The sequence below is a fragment of the Cryptomeria japonica genome, chromosome 4 (genome assembly GCF_030272615.1).
Source record: "Cryptomeria japonica chromosome 4, Sugi_1.0, whole genome shotgun sequence".
NCBI classification, from domain to species: Eukaryota; Viridiplantae; Streptophyta; class Pinopsida; order Cupressales; family Cupressaceae; genus Cryptomeria; species Cryptomeria japonica.
Genome location: NC_081408.1, coordinates 372,596,283 through 372,617,478, shown reverse-complemented (window position 1 = coordinate 372,617,478; position 21,196 = coordinate 372,596,283). Strand labels below are relative to the sequence as shown.

At 34.4% G+C, this 21,196-nt stretch overlaps 1 protein-coding gene across 1 annotated transcript in view; it reads left to right on the top strand.

The window, feature by feature from the left end:
- LOC131047402 (pumilio homolog 1) overlaps positions 1–20,707 on the top strand; it is a 43,383-nt gene extending 22,676 nt beyond the window's left edge. Inside the window, exons 2-9 of the mRNA XM_057981292.2 lie at positions 7,888–9,530; positions 9,614–9,755; positions 9,900–10,007; positions 11,095–11,307; positions 11,402–11,512; positions 14,841–15,035; positions 19,958–20,132; positions 20,216–20,707. Coding sequence (XP_057837275.2) covers positions 7,888–9,530; positions 9,614–9,755; positions 9,900–10,007; positions 11,095–11,307; positions 11,402–11,512; positions 14,841–15,035; positions 19,958–20,132; positions 20,216–20,253 — 2,625 coding nt within the window. The 3' untranslated portion in view covers positions 20,254–20,707. The remainder of the gene's footprint in view (positions 1–7,887; positions 9,531–9,613; positions 9,756–9,899; positions 10,008–11,094; positions 11,308–11,401; positions 11,513–14,840; positions 15,036–19,957; positions 20,133–20,215) is intronic.
- The last annotated feature ends 489 nt before the right edge of the window (positions 20,708–21,196 follow it).

Genomic DNA, 21,196 nt, shown 5'->3' with positions numbered 1-21,196 from the left:
AGATAAAGGCTGCTTTTCTCAAGGAGTCTTCCCTCTTCTATGTGTGCTTCAATATTGTTAGTCATGACTTGGATGAAGTTTTCAAGACCCACTTTCATTATCATTTCCTCCATCATATTGTAGAAAGTCCTTGCATTTTTCAATTAGCAGGAGGCATAGGTGGACTCCAAGAACACCAATCTCCCTTGAAGCCACTTGCAATTTGATCAGTGTGCAGCTCTTGTCATCCCTCCATCCTTTGAACAAAATATTGCAATTTTCTTTGCACCAATTATTTTATCTTTTAATATCACCTCATTTTTTTTTCTCGACTTCAACAAGGTCTCACACAAGTCATGAGTAGAGGTGCTTTGAATCTGTTCCTAGCAATAGTTGCGATAAATCTTAATATTGGCTTTTGGTAAGATGGAATCTGTAGTTATTATGCCCAAAAATTGTGGTAGCCGTCCTTGCTTTACATTGCTTCTCTTGGTTCCAAGCAGTACATCAAGAAAAGGCTATGCTTGAGGAGTATTATGAGGAATAAAGTACTATGATGCAACTATTAGAGCTCTCTGTAGTGAATTAGTTTCAATTTTGTATGCCTTATAGTTTATCCTTGGAGTTAGGGGGAGAATCCATAATAGCTGCAATTGCCTCAATTGTTATCTTCTTTTTTGTTTTTATCCTTGTAGCTAGCAAGGAGAACCTTCATCTCTTGTGTAACGCTAGGTTTCACAACAATACACAACTACACATCCCGGCCAAAGATCTATGTAAGATGATATTTGAGGTGATTGATGACTCCTCATATATGAAAATCACAATAGTTGCATACCAGCATTCTCAACTTTGAACTTGGATTGCATTACTTCAAAGTATGGTACTAGACTAGCTAGTACTGTGGCCAAATGAGGAAGTAATTTTTATATCATTGCAACTTTCAAAACCTTAGCAAAAGGAGAAAAATTTGAAGTCTTAGCTTTGAAAGAAAGAAGAAAATGGGAAAAAAAAAACCAAAATATTCAAATCTAGAACAAAATTAAAATTGAAGTGAAAGAAGTATGGGTTTCTAGTATGGTTTACTTTTTTTGAATTTTGGTTTATTGATTTTATGGATAGTGGGGTGTTGACTTTTAAAATAATATATAAAAATAACCTTTGAAGTTTTAAAATATATATTTGTTAAAAACACCTAAATATAACTTAAACAAACCAAAAGACATTGAAATTCAATTTTTTAAATTTACATTGACTATCCATTGAATTGATAATATTGATCGATCTCAAAAATTGAAGCACATAGGATTATGTAGTAGGTACATTGAGTAAGAACCTCATAAATCAAACTCATTATTTGATGGACATGTCTATTATTTGTCATCACTATTATTGTTGGACTCAATTGTGTATTGCAATAGTACCCCAATTGGCTGCACAACTTGGTCCTCATCAATTTGTGTTAGTTCCTCAAGATCTACATTCCATTGTGTTACTCGGGTTTTTGTTTACTAAAATGTCTTGTAATCATTGATACAAAGGACACTATAAAAATAAGCTTCTTCACCATCCTAGAGCTAACTCAATTTTACTTAATAGAGTGGATGTAAGTTCACAACGTTTGCAAAATTTCGGCCATTAATTTTGAAATTCGGCGAACCTCAAAGGATTACCAAAAAATCATTAAAATTCGTTAGATATTCGAACACAATGTTTTTTAAAATATATTAAAAAAATATATAAGGCTTTTTTCTGCATTTTATCTTTCGTGGGTTGTTTCGACTACGGTTTGCAGGACTCCATGATGTATTATTTGGCGCAAGGTTCTAGCCCCAAGTGTGGATGCTTTCACTCACATTGGGCACTCTGCCATGAGGGGCTTGTCAAATCCGAGTGGAGGCGAGATCCTTTGGCTCTTGTTCAGTTTGGTTCTTCTACGACATCGTTGGGTTTGCACAACTTCAAGATTAATGACTCCTTCCAGGCGTCCGATACCGATAATCTTCGACCCCTCGATTTTTTTTTAAATGTGTTTTTTATATCATTTATGTTAGTATGTTTTTAAATATGATTAATATTAATTTATAGTATGTTTTCATACATTTTTAATACTATTTTGTATGTAAGATATTTTATTTATTTATTTATATATTAGTTATTTATATTTTATTAATACAATTATATATAAATAAAATTACATATTAATAATGTAGAAAATATATAATAGTTGTATATTTTTAATATTATTTCTTTATATTATCTTTCTATATATTTTCATATCATCATTTATATAATTTATTATTTTTATCTTTATATATATTATTTATTTTATTAACTAAAATGTAGCAGTGTTATTTAATAATTTTGTGAATATATTACTTATATTTGAAAAAATCAAATTTATATAAGGTGAATTTAATGACGATTTTTTTTTTCGAATTTTTCCCCCTGGCCGAACTTAGTTCAAATTTTATTGTTGTCGAACATGAACTCGAACTTGAACTTTGTGACATAGGAGTGGATGAACTATGAAGCTATATGTTCACCAAATTTTTGCAGTAATAGAGAACCTATAAATTTTTGAGAGGAAAATGGTTTGGATGCAAAAATCCTAGAGCCCCAGGTGATTGCTACTTGCAAGTTGGCTCTCTTGTGCTAAAGCGGCCTTGCCTATCCATGCTGAATTTATTTGTCATCAGTAATATTATCAGACTCAATTGTGTATTGCAACAATACCCCAATTGGCTGCACAACTTGGTCCTCATCAATTTGTGTTAGTTCCTCAAGGTCTACATTCCATTGTGTTGCTAGGGTTTTTGTTTACTAAGATGTCTTGCAATCAATGAGACAAAAGACTCTATAAAAACAAGCTTCATCGCCATCCTAGAGCTAACTCAATTTCTCTTAATAGAGTAAATGAACTATGAAGCTATATGTTCACTAAATTTTTGCAGTAATAGAGGACCCATAAATTTGTGAGAGGAGGAAAATGGCTTGGATGCAAATATCCTAGAGGCCCACTTGGTTGCTACTTGCAAATTGGATCTCTTGTGCTAAAGTTGCCTTGCCTATCCATGCTGAATGCTTGTAGCTGTTGAGTTTAGTAAATTTGATCCACTTTATTCTTATCTTTGATACCTCATTAGCCCTTTTCTTTTTAAAGGCCTTCGTGAGGCACCCTTCTTCACCTTGCCATCAATTATGGGGACAACTCTACCCAATGCCATCACAATCCATATTGGATTCACGACATATGGGGTAATGTGTAATGTGGTGTTTATCATTTCCCACTGTCATGCATCTCTCCAAGGCTGGGACTGCTAGAATCCCCATATTTAATGATTCAAAACTAGGGATACAAAAGATTTGATGTGCCTCACATATATGACTAGAACACATCAATGACTGCAATGTGCCTTCACCCTCTCTCCCTACTTTGTCATAGATTACCATTATTTAGTCCACTCCTTGATACGATTTAAGTTGCAAGGGCTCCTACAACTAAAGTATTCTTTGCAATAGAATGAAGTATGGAGTAAATTGGTTCTCGATTGAATTTCTTTGAAAATGATTGAAACAATTCCAAGGTATAGTGGTTGGAAATGAACATCCACTCCTCCCTTGTAGCCATCACAATTGTCTTGATCCACTTGATTTAATACCCATCAATGCGTTATTCATGGTTTGTACACAACGGAGGCTCTAGTAAGTTTGCTTGTAGGTGGACTCAACCAAGGATGCAAAACTCATAGATAGCTTGCTAAATTCGCGAGTAATTGCGAGCCAACAAGATTGATGAGTTACTATGTAGATTAGTCGATGATTGTTTTTTCAAAAACTTGTGGTGAATATACCATGAAAAACCTGTTACTAACTTGAAAAGATCACATTTTTTTGGTGAAAAACTTGTGTAAATCCTTAGATAGACATTTTTTGCCCTGTAGTTAAAAAAAAACTGTTTTGGTTTCATTTTGGCCTCTCTTTGGTACACGAGAGGCATTAGGGCACATGACGAGCAGATTAAGACATTGTTTTAACTTCATTTTGTCCTTTGTTTGCAACACGACAGGTGATTAGGGCACATGACGATAGATTACTCTAAATTTATACTATGGAGAATGAATTTGTTTGGTGCATCTTAAAAATATAGAAATAGGAAATTGTAGGAAGCATTAGCTTTTTTCTTGAATTTGTAAAATATATAATATATATAAAATTAAGAGGGATAATCTTTAGTTTTTTAATTGTTTTATTTAATTGTGTAATTTAATTTGTTTATTTTATTTTTAATTTAAAATAAAATAATTAAAATATCTTTAAATTTATTATTTGAAATATTATATGATATTTTTTTTTGTTAAATAGCAAATAGACGCTTTATAACTTTATAATTGTTGAAACAATGAAAATAATTGTTAGATTAATATCTTTTAAACTATTTTACTTAATAAGTTCTATGGTATATAATCATCACTAATATATATATGTAAATGGTATATAATTTTGATTTAGTTATGATGGAAATCATTAATATGTTCTACAAATTCGATAATATGTGTTTTTTTGAAGAACATTTTAAAACTTAATGTATTTTCAAATGTTCGATAAATTTGTCGAGTTATTGTTGAGTTTTTCCCCGCGTTTTTTGCTAAGTTTCGATTTTTTCAATTTTTCGGGCCTGCCAAGTAAATGCTGTGTCTGAGTTTTTCAACTATGGACTCAACCAATTTATCAGTTGCTCTTTAGACGTATGCCATATCAGTAACCACCTCCACTACATTTTGATGATCAACCTCTTTGATGGTATGTCTTAGGATCTTGAACTGGAACTTGCATCCTTGCCTTTTTATGGGTAGCCAATTGCCCTATTGGCACATCTTGACATGGGAGGCTTGGTTCCAGGTACACGTCCCTAGGGAACTCTGCCTTTAAGTGTGTGCAGATAAATGTGAGTAAAATAAAAAGATTGAAATGCAATCTTAGCAACCTAAACAACACAAATATCAAGCAAACACTCAAGATAAGGAGGTTTAAAAAGAAGTTAAGTAAACAAGAAATAAGCAAGAGAATGCAAACTTCAAGCCTCTTTTGATCAGGATTTGTCCTTCGATTCGGTTCAATGTGTGCTCACTTTGATACTTCCTAGAGTGCTCAATATAGCTTCATGGTGATGGAAATGCAAGATTTAAGCTTAAAATGGATGTGATTTGTGGATGCAAAATGGCATGATAACTTTGCTATGGAATGAGAGTGATGGTTTGTGAAGGAAAATTGATGCATTAAATAGAAATGTAGGGGAAGTGAGGGTGTTTGAAAAATGCAACACTTGTCTTTTTGAGGACAAGTGGCAATGCAAAGGATGACATGTGGAAGGGAAGCCAAGTGCGAATTTGGGAGAAAGACACCCAAATTTAGATTCTTTTCCTTATTTAAAAAAAATAAGAATGTGCACATATTAGGATAAGATTGATTAAGTGTTGGTTAAGGAGATAAGATTGGTTGAACTTGAAACCAAGGGTTAGTCAGTGGGTTGGGGTTAGAGGAATATTTAGAGGGAGGTTAAGGTTATGACTCATGTGCTGAAACTAGAATTATTTAATTCAAATTGGAGGACAAGGAAGAAAAGGACAAAATGAATTATTAAGACAAATTGATTTATTTGTTTTATTTAATAGAAACGAAAATTAATTAATTAAATGATCAAGGGGATTCATTAGTTAATTAATAGTATCATATCTTAATTAATTAAACTAATTTAGCTAGAGGGACGACATTAATTAATTAAATAATATGCAATTATTTAATCAATAAATACGACTAAGATGACTAATATTCAATTAATGTAATTAACTATGTTACTCAGGGATGCGTCCCCGATATTTTTTTCAGCCGTCCCCGTCCCAGGGACAGGGGACTCCTAGGGGACGTCCCCATAAATTCTGCATATAGACAATGAATTCTATAAGCAATTTGACATTGACTCTCAATTTAACACAAATTTGCCATAAGAGCTCTACTAGTTCTTATATGTTAAGGTTCTATAATGGATATGTGCATGTTTTATCCATGTTTTCATATGGATATTTTAAATTTCCCTATATATTTTAATTTTCCCTACTTTTATATAGCCGCCCCCTTTGCCATCCTCTAGCCGTCCCCAAAATTGGCAAAAAAAATCACTGTCCCGGAAATGCGTACCCCCGTCCCCTGCCGTCTCCGTCCCGGAAACTTGGGGTAACATAGGTAATTAATGAAATTTAGGTGTCTACAGTGAAAAAAACCACCACAAACCTTTCAAATTTATTTAGCAAATCATTTGAAATCATCGATGTTCTATTCGAGGCAGCTGAAAAATGAGATAAAGAGCACAATTACAAAAGACAGAAAAATAGGAAAATGAGGGATGATGATGTGTTTTATTTGTGGAATGGTGTTTTATTTCAATTGGTGAGTTTTTCTTAGACCAGTGGATACTTAGTAAGTCTTAGGCTAGAAACCTTGTGAGCTCTTGCCCAAAAATTCTTATAGCAACTCTTTGACCTTGTTTATCTCACAAGTAACCTGCTGAGTTTTTAAGCTTTGATTTTCCAGAAAGGTGTTTTCCATTTTATTTTATTGGTTTCAAGTCATATACTGACTTGATGTCAGGTGTTTCAAAGAATTTTCTTCATGCTTTGAGTATTTTCTAGTTAACATTTTTGGTTATCAATTAGCACCACTTTTTTCTCCATGTTCTGGCTAATTCAATTCATTAGTAGGCAAAAATACCACAACAAATTTTTGGTTCTGTAGGGTTCTCTTTGAGATTTTACTTCATTGTATGCAAGAATATGCTAATATTATTTTAACTCTTCAGATTTACAGTTTTCCATTTGTTTATGTTTTTTGTTGCATGCAAGAACATGCTATGGAACCTCCTTGGACCAATATATTTAAGTATCTTGTAGATTCTTTTTCTGAGTATTTATGGCTTTGTTAAATTATCCTTTTTTTGACTCTAAAATTAAAACATAACATATACATTATTTATGGCCTTGTTAATTTTTTTTTTTAAATTATCCTCGTTTTGACTCTAATAATGGACCTTATACATTATTTATATCCAGAGTCACTTGGTGACCGGGGTATGAATGTGGGAAGCAATTTCAAATAATATAACAAGAGTAAATAAAGAAAGGCATGACTATAATATATATAGATATACTGTCATGAGGAAATGCGGGGATGGAGATGGGGACTGGGGTGAGGTCCTTGTCTCCATACTGTATTTCTTTGTGACTATTGTTATGTCTTGCAACCCATTATTCTTCCATTCAGTCCTTCACCTGAGAAAAATCTTCTCTTCTGAAGGATTTTTCTTTATATTCTTTATCTTTTTTATGAAGGTATCCCCATCCTGCACGTTAGCTTCTCTTCAACTATGGAAGTTTTCTAGTTTTTGCAGTACAACACTATTCTGTGTAGGAGTATTTCATAGCTTGTTCTGCAATGCTTGATAATTTAATGATGGAAGTTACCTAGTTGTTTTTGTTGGTACCACTGTTTTAAGAAATAGGAGTATTTCATGTCTTCTTTCACAAGGTATGATAATAGAAAATATTTTGAATATATTTGTTAAGGATATTCTCAATGCAACAGCTTGCAAAATTTCCCAATAGATTTTACTTTGTTTCAAGGTGACTTGAGAGTAATTTTATTTTTTAGTCTATGAATTTTGTTTAGGTATGATTTTTCAGTATATATCCATCTGGAAACATCAGTGTACTATTTGATAGATTTTGCTTTGTTCTGTTGTAATGTGATTTAATAATAATAATATTAATAATATAATTTTCTCATATCAGTTGGTTTTTTTCATTTAAGTCCATTTAATACTATTATCACACATTTGCTATATTTTCTTTGCAGGAAGATCTTGGAAGATCTTCTCCAGCACCTAGGCATCCTTCCAGACCAGCAAGTCGCAATGCTTATGATGATGGAGTTGATAACATTTGTGCTAGTGAGGCACAGGTTGCACAAATGCATCATGATATAACAGGTCTTGAAGGCATGCGATCTAGCTCACCAATGCCTGGTCTAGCTAGAGTTCAAAGTCTTGGCACCCAGTCTTCGCATGCCTTTGCATCAGCTTTAGGTGCTTCTCTTTCAAGAAGCCAAACTCCAGATCCTCAGCATGTAGTAGCAAGGTCTTTGGGTGCTTCTCTTTCAAGAAGCCAAACTCCAGATCCTCAACACGTTGTGACAAGGTCTCCTAGTCCAAGTCTTAATGCAATGGGAGGAAGATTTGGCATACCTGATAGACAAAATATTGGTTCCTCCAGTTCATTTAATGGGGTTTCTTCAAACTCAATTGAGTCTGATGAAATTGCTGCTGGTTTATCAAACATTAGCCTCTCATCTAATGGAGTAGTTGAAGACGAGAGACATGCAAAATCACAGTTACAGAAAGATATTGTAGAGCGCCAAAATTACCTTTTTCATCTTCAAAATGGTCAGAACCAAAATCACCAGCATCAACATCCAGGAATATCTCAGCCGGATTCTGTTCAGACATCAGTTTTGACACAAACAGCAGAACAGTCATTTGCTGTCCCCAATCAAAGCAACAGAGGTTTGATCGATTCTAACATGCCCTCTGCTTCTTCTCAATATCAAGGGGAAGGCATTTACTCCCAACAACAATCCATACCTCATATGTCCAATTTATCAGCAGCTGTGGAGGCATCATCTACAGCGGGGGTTTCTAATGTTGATGCTGCCAATGGACATTATCATAATGCGAATGTTCCAAATGTATGTGCTCCAAATTATGGCATGAGTGGGTATCCGATTAATCCAATGTTACCATCCATAATGGCTGGATACATTGGTCCTGGTAGTCTACCTCCTACATTTGAGAATGTTCTTTCTGGTTTGGACTCAAGAAATGCAGCAGTTAATCTCTCTGGAGGAAGTTCCAGAGGGGCTGGGGATATACAGAATTTATACAAATTAGGTGGGCAATTGGGAGCTGGACTTCAGATGCCAGTTGACACACTATATCTTCAGTATTTGCAGAGGTCAGCAGCTGAATATGCTGCACAAATGGCTGCAGGCTTGAGTGATCCTTCCATGGCAAGGAATTACATGGGTGGCTCCTATGTTGATTTAGTTGAATTACAAAAAGCCTATTTTGGAGCATTGTTTTCTCAACAGAAGTCACAATATGGCATGCCCTTTTTAAGCAAAGGTGGCGCTCTCAATCCAGCTTATTATGCTAATTCAGCCTATGGCCTTGCTGTGCCATATCCAGTTAGTCCAAATTTGAGTCCTGTGCTTCCAAGTTCTCCAGTGGCACCTGCTAGTCCACCTGTTAGGCATGGTGATCGAAGCCACCGATTTTCTCCTGGTACAAGAAGTGCAACTGGAGGAATTATTGGCCCTTGGCATTCTGAAAATGGGGGAAGTATGGAAGAAGCTTATGGGTCTTCATTGCTGGAGGAATTCAAGAATAGTAAGACCCGATGTATTGAACTGTCAGAGATCTTTGGGCATGTAGTTGAGTTCAGGTATTGTTTTTTTTTATCAACTATCACAGCTGTTGTATAATTTGTATCAAATTTTATGCATCTGAACTTCTTGGCTTCTTCAGTTCTGATCAGTATGGCAGCCGATTTATTCAACAAAAACTGGAAACTGCATCAGTTGAAGAGAAAAATATGGTGTTTCAGGAAATCTCTCCACAGGCATTAACTCTTATGACAGATGTCTTTGGGAATTATGTTATACAGAAGGTAAATATAATCTACCTTTAGCTGTAAGTTAGGTTCAACGGTTCAATATCCATTTTGTGTATTTATTGTACTCTATGATTTGTTCTGTATGACACCTTCTACATATGCATTTGCTATGGTCATAACATGTTTATGTTTTGTCAGTTTTTTGAGCATGGCACACAAAATCAAAGGAAAGACCTAGCAAATCAGCTTTCTGGCCAGATTTTAGCTCTGAGTCTTCAGATGTATGGCTGCCGTGTAATTCAGAAGGTAAATTCGTTTCATTGGATCCATCAGTAGGATTTTCAATGCACTTATAAATTTTCGACTTATACTCAGTTTGTCTTTGTGGCCATTCTTCGATATTGCTGTTTACAAACCAGGAGTTTGTTTTTAATTTTCTATCTGGTGAGTATATTTCTTGATTATTGTTTTAGCTTATGAATTCGTCTACTAAACATGTAGGCCATTTAGTTGATGTGAATATTGCAATTTCCGTAGATTATGTATTGGATTGTGTTTAAGATGCTTCTGAGATTTTCGAAAAATGTTATTTCATATTCTGTATAGATCAGCCTCAAGTTCTATATGTTTCTTATGAGGAATGTGATTTACAGTTTATAACCAGAGAAAGAAATATAATCAATATAATAAAACCCATGGTAGCATGACACATGAAAAATTCATGATTAATTCTGAGTAAACTTGCCAAATTTGCTGTTGTCATTTCCTGCGTTTTTCCTAGTTTTCAAAAGTTGATCTTGATATTTGTTTATATAGACTTATAAACTTTTAGCTCTTTTTTACCTTAAAGGCCAAAATAACAGAGCATAGGTGGACTGAACAATTTATTTAGAGTATAAGGGCATTTTAAAATTTCTTATGAGTTTTCCTTTGAATACATTGATTGATACATTACTTAAATACTTTGAATGATACTGGTAAAATACTAAAAACCCAATGGTTTACATTAAACAGAAGTCCTGAAGTGTCTTCATTGGGGATGCATTTTTATTTAGTAATGTACTTAGTGTGAGAAATCAAACGACTTTCCATATTACAGAATTATCCGTCTTTTAGATTCTTGTAATTAGTTATACAATTCTTCAAGTTTCTATTGATTCTAAAAGCTAGATTAAGCATACAATTTTATCCCCTGATGTGAATGACGTTTTATCAATGTTCATTTATGTTTGTTTACTTGATACAATCCCTGATATAGTTACCTAGTAGCAGGCTTAAGCATCTCAATGATTGAGTCTGACACTCTTGTTTGTTTTTATATGTTTGATACTTATTATTTATTGATGCTACAATTTATACAAAATATGTGGTATCTTTGAACTACATATTGCAGGCCATTGAGGTTCTTGATGAAGATCAGCAAGGTAAAATGGTCTTGGAACTGGATGGGCATGTCATGCGCTGTGTTCGTGATCAGAATGGGAATCATGTTATTCAGAAGTGCATTGAATGCATTCCTCAGGATAGAATTCAGTTCATTATTTCATCGTTTTATGGGCAAGTTTTGTCTTTGTCCACCCATCCATATGGTTGTCGTGTCATACAGGTGAGCATATAAGTCTAATATTCAATCTTCTTTGCCAGTTCATTTCTGGCCATTTCCAAGCATGTAAATTCATTTTCTTTTTATGTTTTGGCAGAGGGTGTTGGAGCATTGTACAGATGCAAAGACACAGAGCATTATGATGGATGAAATCTTGCAGTCAGTCTGTACACTTGCACAAGACCAGTATGGAAATTATGTTGTACAGGTCTGTAACACCTTACATATTAAAATATCATCGTGGGGAAAAAATTACTTCAAGATGGCTCTGTCAATCTTTAAACTCTGCTTATTAGTTTTGAGTGGAACAAATCTTGTACTATAATCTAAAGATTCCGCTGGAAGGCCACAATATTTATTTTAAAACTTGAAGTTCAAGGAGGACTGATTTGTTCAATCTTAGGTATCTCCATACTCAGTATTCTGCCAGAAAATCTCGGCAGAGTAACAACCCTAGGATTTATATTTTTATTGATAAGCATAATGTGCATGGTCATAGAAAGTTCTTAAATGTGAAAAGGAATAAGAGTTCTGGACTACGGTCTTGAAATATAAACTGTATAAGCTAAAAGATACTTCAGATTCAATTTGAAATACATATGACAAGGGACTAATTTTTTTTCTGAAGTGATTGACATACATTTAGAACTTCAACAGATATGTTGCATATGGTGTACATGCAAACTGTGAAAATTCCCTTCTCTACAAAATATCTTGTATGACTGAACATTGTAAAACCTATACTAGTACTTCAAAAAAGATAATAAAATTTGTTTTATAGAATTTCTCTGCCTTGCAAAAAGTATAATAAAGTGCTTTTTCTTGGGTTGCATCACATTTCACCCTTTCAGTTAATGTAGTTCCTGATCTTGTCTACAGTCGCAAGCAAGACATGTTTATAAATAGTATGCCTCGATACTTGATTTTTCTTTCTGTATCACATCATTAATACACCCATGGCATGTTTACTTCATTGTATATGAGACAATGGTAGTTGAAAAATCGCCATTAGTTCAGTTTCATCATATTTATCTTGTACCTTCTTGCTGAATAGCAATGCTATTACTAGCAACCAGCAAAGGTAATTTATTGTAAAACAATGGAGGTAACTTAAGATACCATTAGTAGTACTGAAGTTGTGCATAAATAAAATATTCCTTTATATGGTTTTGTGCAAACTAATATTCCTAACACTGGGAAATGATTTATTGCTACAGTGAGATTTAGCCATTTTCCCTCCTCTGGTTTATATATGATTATTTCTCCAACACTCATGGTCGTCTACTATGGCTTCTCTTATTAACTACTTGACAGCAGCTCCTATAATCCCAGGCACTTCTTCTGATCATATTATCAAATTCTTATTGATGACCACACAGTAATGCATGATTTGCAGAATCACTTTCAACAAATTTTGGCCCTCCACTATTTTTTGGTGGATGTGCTTTCTTGTTCATTGACCTATTCTAGTCACCTGGAGAAATTATTTTTGTTTCTTGGGTGCTCCCAGGCACCTCTTCTGATCATATTATAAAATTCTTTATTAATGACCATGCAGTATTGGTACAACGCATGATTTCACCCTCTACTATTTTTTGGTGGATGTACTTTCTTGTTCATTGACCTATTCTAGTCACCTGGGGAAATTATTTTTGTTTCTGGATTGCTTGAAATCATTTATGCAATGCCCATCTTTCTTCCAATGCTTGTGTTCTGCATGGTTATAATTGTTGATTTTCATTTGCAACTTGAATAGCCATAGGTAAGTTTATCAGGCATGGCTATTAGAGCCATTTTTTGTCTCCATCAACTTTGTCTCTTTTTAGCAATGGGTCTTTCTCTCACATGGTTGATTGTAATATGCATTGGTGTCTTTTCAGACATCTATGGAGTTCACCTGTTTTGGATTCACTGCCTAATTAGTTCTACTGTTCATATTTTCTTGACATACCTACTTTGTAATTTTGTTAAGTTCCTACCTTTATTCTTTTGTCAGTGGCATCATTTCATTCTGTTGTCATTTTTGTGGTTGTACTTTTGAGGTCTGTTGAACTCATTTGGTAACATGAGAACATTAACTTCATTTCATGGGTATCTAGAATCATTCAAGTGGTATCCATCTTTCTTCTAATGCTTGGTTTTTGGATGGAGGTTACAGTTTTCACATTCATTTGCATCTCAAACAGTCATCAAGAATTTATTCTGTAGGTGGCATGTAGAGAGTTATTTAGAAGTTCTATACCAGTAAAACAATAGATTTGTGAGGGGTTTCAGGCTGAATTCCGTGAATATATTGTGCATTTGTCATTTATTTGCTGTAGGTGCCCTCCCTATGGTAGATCTATTTATGATAATGTTTTCTCAGATTTTCTTCCTTAGTCACTGCATGCCATCCAGAAGCGAGTAAGTTAAATCAATTTGATTCATGGCTTTTATGATTGGACATAGATTTGCCTAAATTTTTGCCAGCACTGAACATGAAACTCACTAAGTATGTAGGAAGTGTTGAGCATAGACTTGGGGGTAGGAAGGTTTTAAGATAGATTTCAAGACCATTGACCATGTTTTTATAGTTTGGGCATTTTTTGAGGAGGCTCGTTTAACATTGATGCTGTTGGTATCTTCAAGCTAGTTTTTCTCCTTCAATTTATTGTTGTCTCTGTTCACTGAGATCTTCCATTTAGGTACTCCTTAGATGCCCCTTCTCATCCTCTCTTGGAGGTGCGAGCATGAGCATGGATACATTGTCAAATATATACCCAAAGTACGTTCAGGGCACATGGACATCTCTTCCATAACCACTTAGCCCCAAGAAAGATTATAGATGAGATAATCATTCAACCAATATATCTCCAACATCATCTATCAAATAGCTTAAGTAATCCCCTCGTTGAGCAGAAGGCATGTTCTTACCAGTTACTAGTTGAAATTGACTACCAGGTAGAGACTGGAGATAATTTTATTTTAAATTAGTTCTATCTACTATGAGGACTTAGCAAGGTACCACTGTTTTTAGTTAGACAAGGGGGCCTGTTTTGCCACTTCCTTTTGGTACCTTGATTAGAGGCTCGTGACACATTATTTTAAGTAGTCATTCTTTGACAGAGATTGCAGGATGTAACCCTTGGGGATTTAACTTTTTAGGATGATTATTTCTTTCTTTCCATTACTGGTAAGTGTTTGTTGCATAATTCTGATTCATGCATGTATGAGGGAAGATCAGCGAGTTGACATTCCCAAATACCTCATACCTACTCTAGGCATTACAATCCACTTTTTAATGTCAAGCTCCTTTCCTTTATCTGGTCTAAATACTGCTCTCTTCAAGGTTCTTTGCTCAAAAATATTATATTCCAAAGCTCTTCTATATTTTCTTTGAATGTTCTTTGCCTAATGTTTCGAGAGAGCTCCCTTGTTTGCCCACATGGGAATGAAACTTAAACATAGGATGCTACAGTTTCTATTAAAGCCATATGTTGATTTATTGTCAACTTGTATGTTTTGTAATGATCGGGTGTTTGTATTTTCATGTTTAGCATGTACTTGAACATGGCAAACCAAACGAGCGGGGTTCTGTAATAAAGAAACTAGCAGGACAGATAGTTCAAATGAGCCAGCAAAAGTTTGCTTCAAATGTTGTGGAGAAATGTTTGGTATTTGGAGGTCCCATTGAGCGACAAATTTTGATAAGCGAGATGCTTGGCTCAACAGATGAAAATGAGCCTCTGCAGGTATGTGCTCATTCTATATATTTATCGATATGTATTGTTTTAGTTTTGTTCAATCCAGGTCTATGTTAATTTCATATTCCTTTCTTATAACCGTGAACTTTTCTAGGCCCTTTCTTTTCTATATGTTTGTTCCTAGCCTTTTTTGACTAGATTTGATTTTGATTTTGATAGCATAGGTTTATGGTTCAATTACTCTTATCTTCCCATTGTTTATGCTCCAAATTTGAAGTCCTCTTGAAAATACGGTTTGCTTTGAGTTTTGATTTTTTACAACAATTAAATGTTTCTTCTTAACAAACAGGCTTATGATGAGGATATTTCTGTATTTGTGATTACATTAATGATACTTACTAGAATTTTCATTTCTCAAGTTAACATAGAGTTATCTACACATGGAATCTAATCTGAAGCTTTATAATCTTGGTGGATGCTTCATGAGACTGGGTAAATAGGCATATGAATGGTTGAATCCATTCATTGAAAGTTGAAAATAAGTGTGATATATCAAAGTTTGTCATGAATTATGTTTAGGGAAATAGGCTAATATCATAGTCACCAAATCTGGCTGGATTTGGTTCAAAACTGTTTTGCTCTAGATTTTCTGGATTAGTTGGATTTCCTCAACTCAGTTCGGATTTCTGAGTTGTTATAGAAATTTTACCCATTTTTTTGATCTCCCAAATGAATTTGAATTTGAACCTAGTATCATGGCTCGTATACAAGTTCATTTACATTATGAGAGGATCTATTCATTTATTTTACCAATGAGATCAATTAGAGTCCATAAAATTTAAGCTTTCGGTTGGCAGAATCTTTATTACAGCAAAAAATTATCCTTGTAGTATAATGACAAGGGAAAAATTAATTGATTAGTTTGAGGTGGAAAATGTGTTCATTTGACAAATTGTCATCTCATTTTCTTTTGAGATGGGTTATAAGCAAAAGCACAGTAACATACTTAAATGATGATGTACTCTATTGTGGCGTTGGCGCTACGTTGTTGTCAATTGATAATATCTAATCAAATGAAGGACAATAAAATGCAGTTAGCACAGTTTGTAATATGATTGTAATTAGAAATGGTTTAAATGCTGAATTTTCCATTTTGGTATCAGAGTACTTTGAGATGAAATTTGAAAGAGAGATCCGGGATGTCTCCAAAAATATTTAGATCTTTAACAAAATGATCAATCCTCATCATTCTTATTTTGCAACATCCTTGTTAAAATACATATCAATAGTTTAAAATTGCATGAGTACAACACTAGCTCTAAGAGTAGAGGGAGAGAAGATGTTCATGGGTCAAATTGCCCTATGAAAGATAAATGGAGACGTATATCGGATCTTTTGCACTGAGGAAAAGTAGCGGATATTCTGGTTAACACCAATGCTATGTCTAGAATGTTGCTACCAAAATTTTGTGTACACATTGGCCAACTGCCTGAATTTATTAATCAATTATTTGCAAAATAACTTTGGGATATGGTGAAATGAAATGTTGAAAATTATGTTACTTTGCAAAAATTAAGTGTATTAGTTCACTAGGAAATCAGTCTTATGTGGGAATCAAGGTGATATTAATCTTGCAAAACCTATGTACTAATGTTGGATATCCGACATCTTTGGGAACGGGTACTTGGATGGCCATTTAGGTGGTCAAGAGATACCATTATTTTATTAATTCTTTTTGTAACTTGGAATAATAGTTGTAGTGGCATCAAGAGTGGGTGTACTTTCAATGGTGACATTTATGATTTATGAAATGCTTGTAGGTCATTTAATGCACTTTACCATTCCTAGGTGCTAGGTGAGAGACTGGTCATTTTTGCATTACTGGGTGGATCATTCATGCATAGTGAACCCTATTTTGGAGCGTAATTTTTGAGGAAGGGTGCCACTGTTGTGAGTGGTCAGAGATACTTGTATGATTGCTGCTATTTATGTTGCATTGAATATTTGTCTACATGTGGGCATTGGATTTTGCCTATAGTTTTTATGGTAATTGGTTCTACTTTTGGTAAATCCACTTGTGGTTTCATCTCTCCAATCCTTTATAAACAGGATGCAGTCGATAGTTGCATCATGGGTCTTTTGCAAGTTGAGCACTGTTATGCTACTGGAATGCTATCAGATTGAAGGGAGAAGGTTGAAAGTACTGATTTAACACATATATTGGATTAATTGTAAATACAGATTTGTCCTCTCTATGATGGTGGGATTTTTTTTTCCAAAAGGGTTTCTCCATGTACATCCAGTGTTATGTGTTAATCATATGTGCATGCTTATTTTAATTTGATGTTTTGAATTCCTACATGCTGTTCCAAAGTTCTAAGTGAGATTTAAATGGTTTCTGACATGATCTAAATTAGATTTTTTTCTCAATAGTCTTTAGTAAAAATTAAACCTTTAGAAATTGTCTCAATGTGCTCTATACAAATTGCTTCTTTCTCATCTCATTTGTGATCAATCAAAATGGACTTTATTTTTGTGGATGTTTATAGCCATCACAGGCCTCATATGGGAGACCGGTTAACACCTCTAACGATTCACCACCTAGTATCTAACAATAGCTTGCTAGTGTCAATAGAGTCTAGACAATATACATAGCCTTGCTTGCACATAGTGAATCAATTTAGTGTACTTGAGCTACTTGGAAAATTCTGTGAGTCATTGAGATCACATGTGAATGTGACTGTTGTGCAAGTATATAGTAGTCAGGGCAAATTGTGGTGTACCTTTGGTAGCTCCCTTAGTGGTCAGGGCAGCAATATCGACTAGTACGTAAGAACTGGTTGGCAAGAAATCTTTGGCATGTTTGAGCCTTGAGTTTTGACAGCTTAAATTAAAAAAAAAACATAATTATTACAGTTTACAACAGGGTTCATGATTGATTAGCACAAGTTCTACCCACAATCTTAGCTGGAACTTTTTTATTACCTGTGCTACCAGTAGTCATAAAGACCATAATTTGTAAACTTGGACTTGCGGACCCCAAATATTAAAGTTCAGGAAAAGCTTCAGCAAAACTTGGGGAAAACTCAGCAAAATACTTGGGGCAAAAAAATGGACGTTTTTCAGTCTCTAGTCACATTTCTCATTCTACAATTGTGTCTTAGGGTCCATTTTTCGGTATTTGGGGATTTTTAGGGCATGTATTTAACTATGTTATTGGGTTCTTCCCTGCAGGCCTCGGTTATTGTCCTGGTCAGGTCCTGGTACTCCCTGGGTTCATCGAGGTACTGCCCAGGTGCATATTGGGTTCTCTGTGGGTTCGGCTCGGTTGTGGTCCTGGCACATCCCTGGGTTTGTCCAGGGTACTGCTCTGGTACCTGGGCTGTACCCTGGGCAAACTCAGGGTGTACCCAGGCATACCTGCAGCCCGGGCTGCCCAAAAAGCATTTTTTTAAACAGAAAAAATTATTTTTTAAATCATTCATAGTAAACAGAAAGTAGATCTTAAAAACCTGCAGCCCGGGCTGCCCAAAAAGCATTTTTTTTCAAACAAAAAAAACCATTTTTTAATTCATTCATAGTAAACAAAAAGTAGATCTAAAAATATTAGGGTTTCAGAGCCACTAGATTCTTGAGCTAGAGACAAGATTTTTGTAGCCTCTGAAATGAAAATATTGGATTGGCAATGAGCATATAGTGGGGACTGTTACAAGCAGGCACCAAATGTTTGCTTTATTCCTGAACAGGGAAGCCTTTGCAGATCGGTATTCCTAGCATAGTATTATTCTTATGATGTGGTTCTGTCCGGTTTTCTTATACTTCTTGTTATATGTTCAGCTGTAGTTGTACTTCTACATCTTGGTATTATTGAAGAGCACCTTTAGAGGCCTGATATGAATAAAACTAAATCTGCATTGACTTCCTTGGTAGCAGTAAAACTTGTTGCTTCAATATATAAACATTGAAGACACGCCACACACAATTGCATTAATATGAATGCTGATGCAAGACTCTTAGTTTGCGTTAATGACTAGATTGTAGATATTAACATCCACTAGTTACCATAAATGTAATTTATGAAGGAATTAATTATGTTTTTACTAATTGAGAGCAAGTGTTTAGGTAGAATGAAGTCGTAGTTACAACAATGAAATGCACGGAGAATATGTATTATGATTGATGCACGAGTAATGAGAAACAGAGTAGAATTTGGTTAGGCAGTAACAAGCTTCATAACCTTAGTAAGGATTTAACTCAGAATCCTAGCACTATTGTGGTATATGTCTATATGACCAAATATTGGTCAATTTTATCGTAGTCTGATAATTGCAATATTTGATAGTATTTTAAAGGTAAAAATAACTAAAAAGAAGTTGGAAGTCCTATTTATCAATTTACCTGCATGTTCTTATAATGTTACCAATATTTGATGAAGAATATGAAATATTAAATATTGATTATAATTTGAATTTTCATTGTGTAATGACATTTTGAGACGAGAGTATTTTCATTTTTGCAAAATATAAATATGAGGTATTTAAATATTCTATTTCGTTTTTTTGCAATTACGAGTATCACTGTTCTTATTATTTGTATTTTTGAGCATAATATATCTGCGTAGGCAGATACACATGCCCAAAAAACACTAATTTTCCACCCAGGTCGGATACTGTATATATTTTTTGGATATTGTAAAGTGTTAAATCAACCTATAATTGTACAAATTACACAACATTGTATAAAATGAGGGTAGTGCTGTTCCCGTGTTATTGTTATATAATGTTTTCATATCACAGGAGAGTGTCATGCAGAATTGAGGCATGATTTGGATTTCTTTTACCAGCAATTAGAATGCTTCCCTCTATGCTATGCTAGTGTTCATAAGTTTTTACACATTATCAAACTGCACATTCGTAAATATCTTTCTTAAGAATTCATTGCCGTTTGTCTGACGTAGAAAATTTATGCAGGCAATGATGAAAGATCAGTTTGCAAATTATGTTGTACAAAAGGTTCTAGAGACTTGTGATGATCAACAGCGGGAATTAATCCTTTCTAGGATCAAGGTGCATTTGAATGCATTAAAAAAATATACATATGGAAAACATATCGTCGCTCGAGTTGAGAAGCTTGTTGCAGCTGGAGGTAAAGCAAGATAGACATATGTTAAACCTTATCCATGTTATAATTCAAGATATTTTCTTAACTGGTGTAATGCCATGCTGCAGAGAGGCGTATTGGAACTCAACCATCATATTTGTCATAAATTCAACAATATACATACATGGGGAATTGTACAGATGAGGAGGTTAATTATAAACCTGTTCCAGTCTTTTTAACTGGGCCATGGTTTTTCTATAGTACTATTGTCCTTACATTGTCTTGACAATTGAAAACTGGAAGGTACAAGCTAGTGTACATGCCTACAGTAAAATAGTTCTGCTTGTACCATGTTGTACATTCTGTAGTTTGTATGATGACACGATTCACATATTTAAACCACAACAGAGTTGTGTAGAAGGCATTGTTTCATTCAAAAATGATTGGAGACAGTCCTAATTGTCTTCTTTCAGGCAAGTTTGTCATGGAAGAGTGTATTTGACATCCTACTGTGATTGGATTGAGTAACTCTGTAAAAAGAGGGATTAGCAAGTTAACTGTAAAAATGCAAATTTACTATAGTATTTGGGCCACGTGTTGGTTAGAACTTTTCAACTTTATTTATTATCCTGCAGATGCTTCTTTTTCTTTGTAAGGTTTTAGCTGAATTCTCACATGGGCCTAAAACCCAAGTTCTGTACATTCTGCTGTCAATTTTAACCTGATATATTCTTAGCAATATTTTTGGGTTGTCATATTAAAGTTCAGTATTTTTGTTGTTTTAAATGCTTCATATTACAGAAAAAGTCGAATGGAAAGTTGATCTTTTCCTAGGTGTGGAACTAGAAGCCGGATTGACCTGTTTTCTGCTATTAACAAGGCAGTATCTTTGCATTGCTAGAAAGATATCATATATGTTCAAATTTATGGTATGTCATCTCATAACTTAGATTTCTCTGATTTATATCTGAGCCCCATTGATTCAATGGCTTCCTTACATAGATAGGTAGCTACCAGTCCAGAGCATAAACTGAGGTCATAAGCTTTGCAAGCTATTCTTGAGCCTCTATATTGTTTTCAGATTCATGATTCTTAGCTTCTTTCTGAAT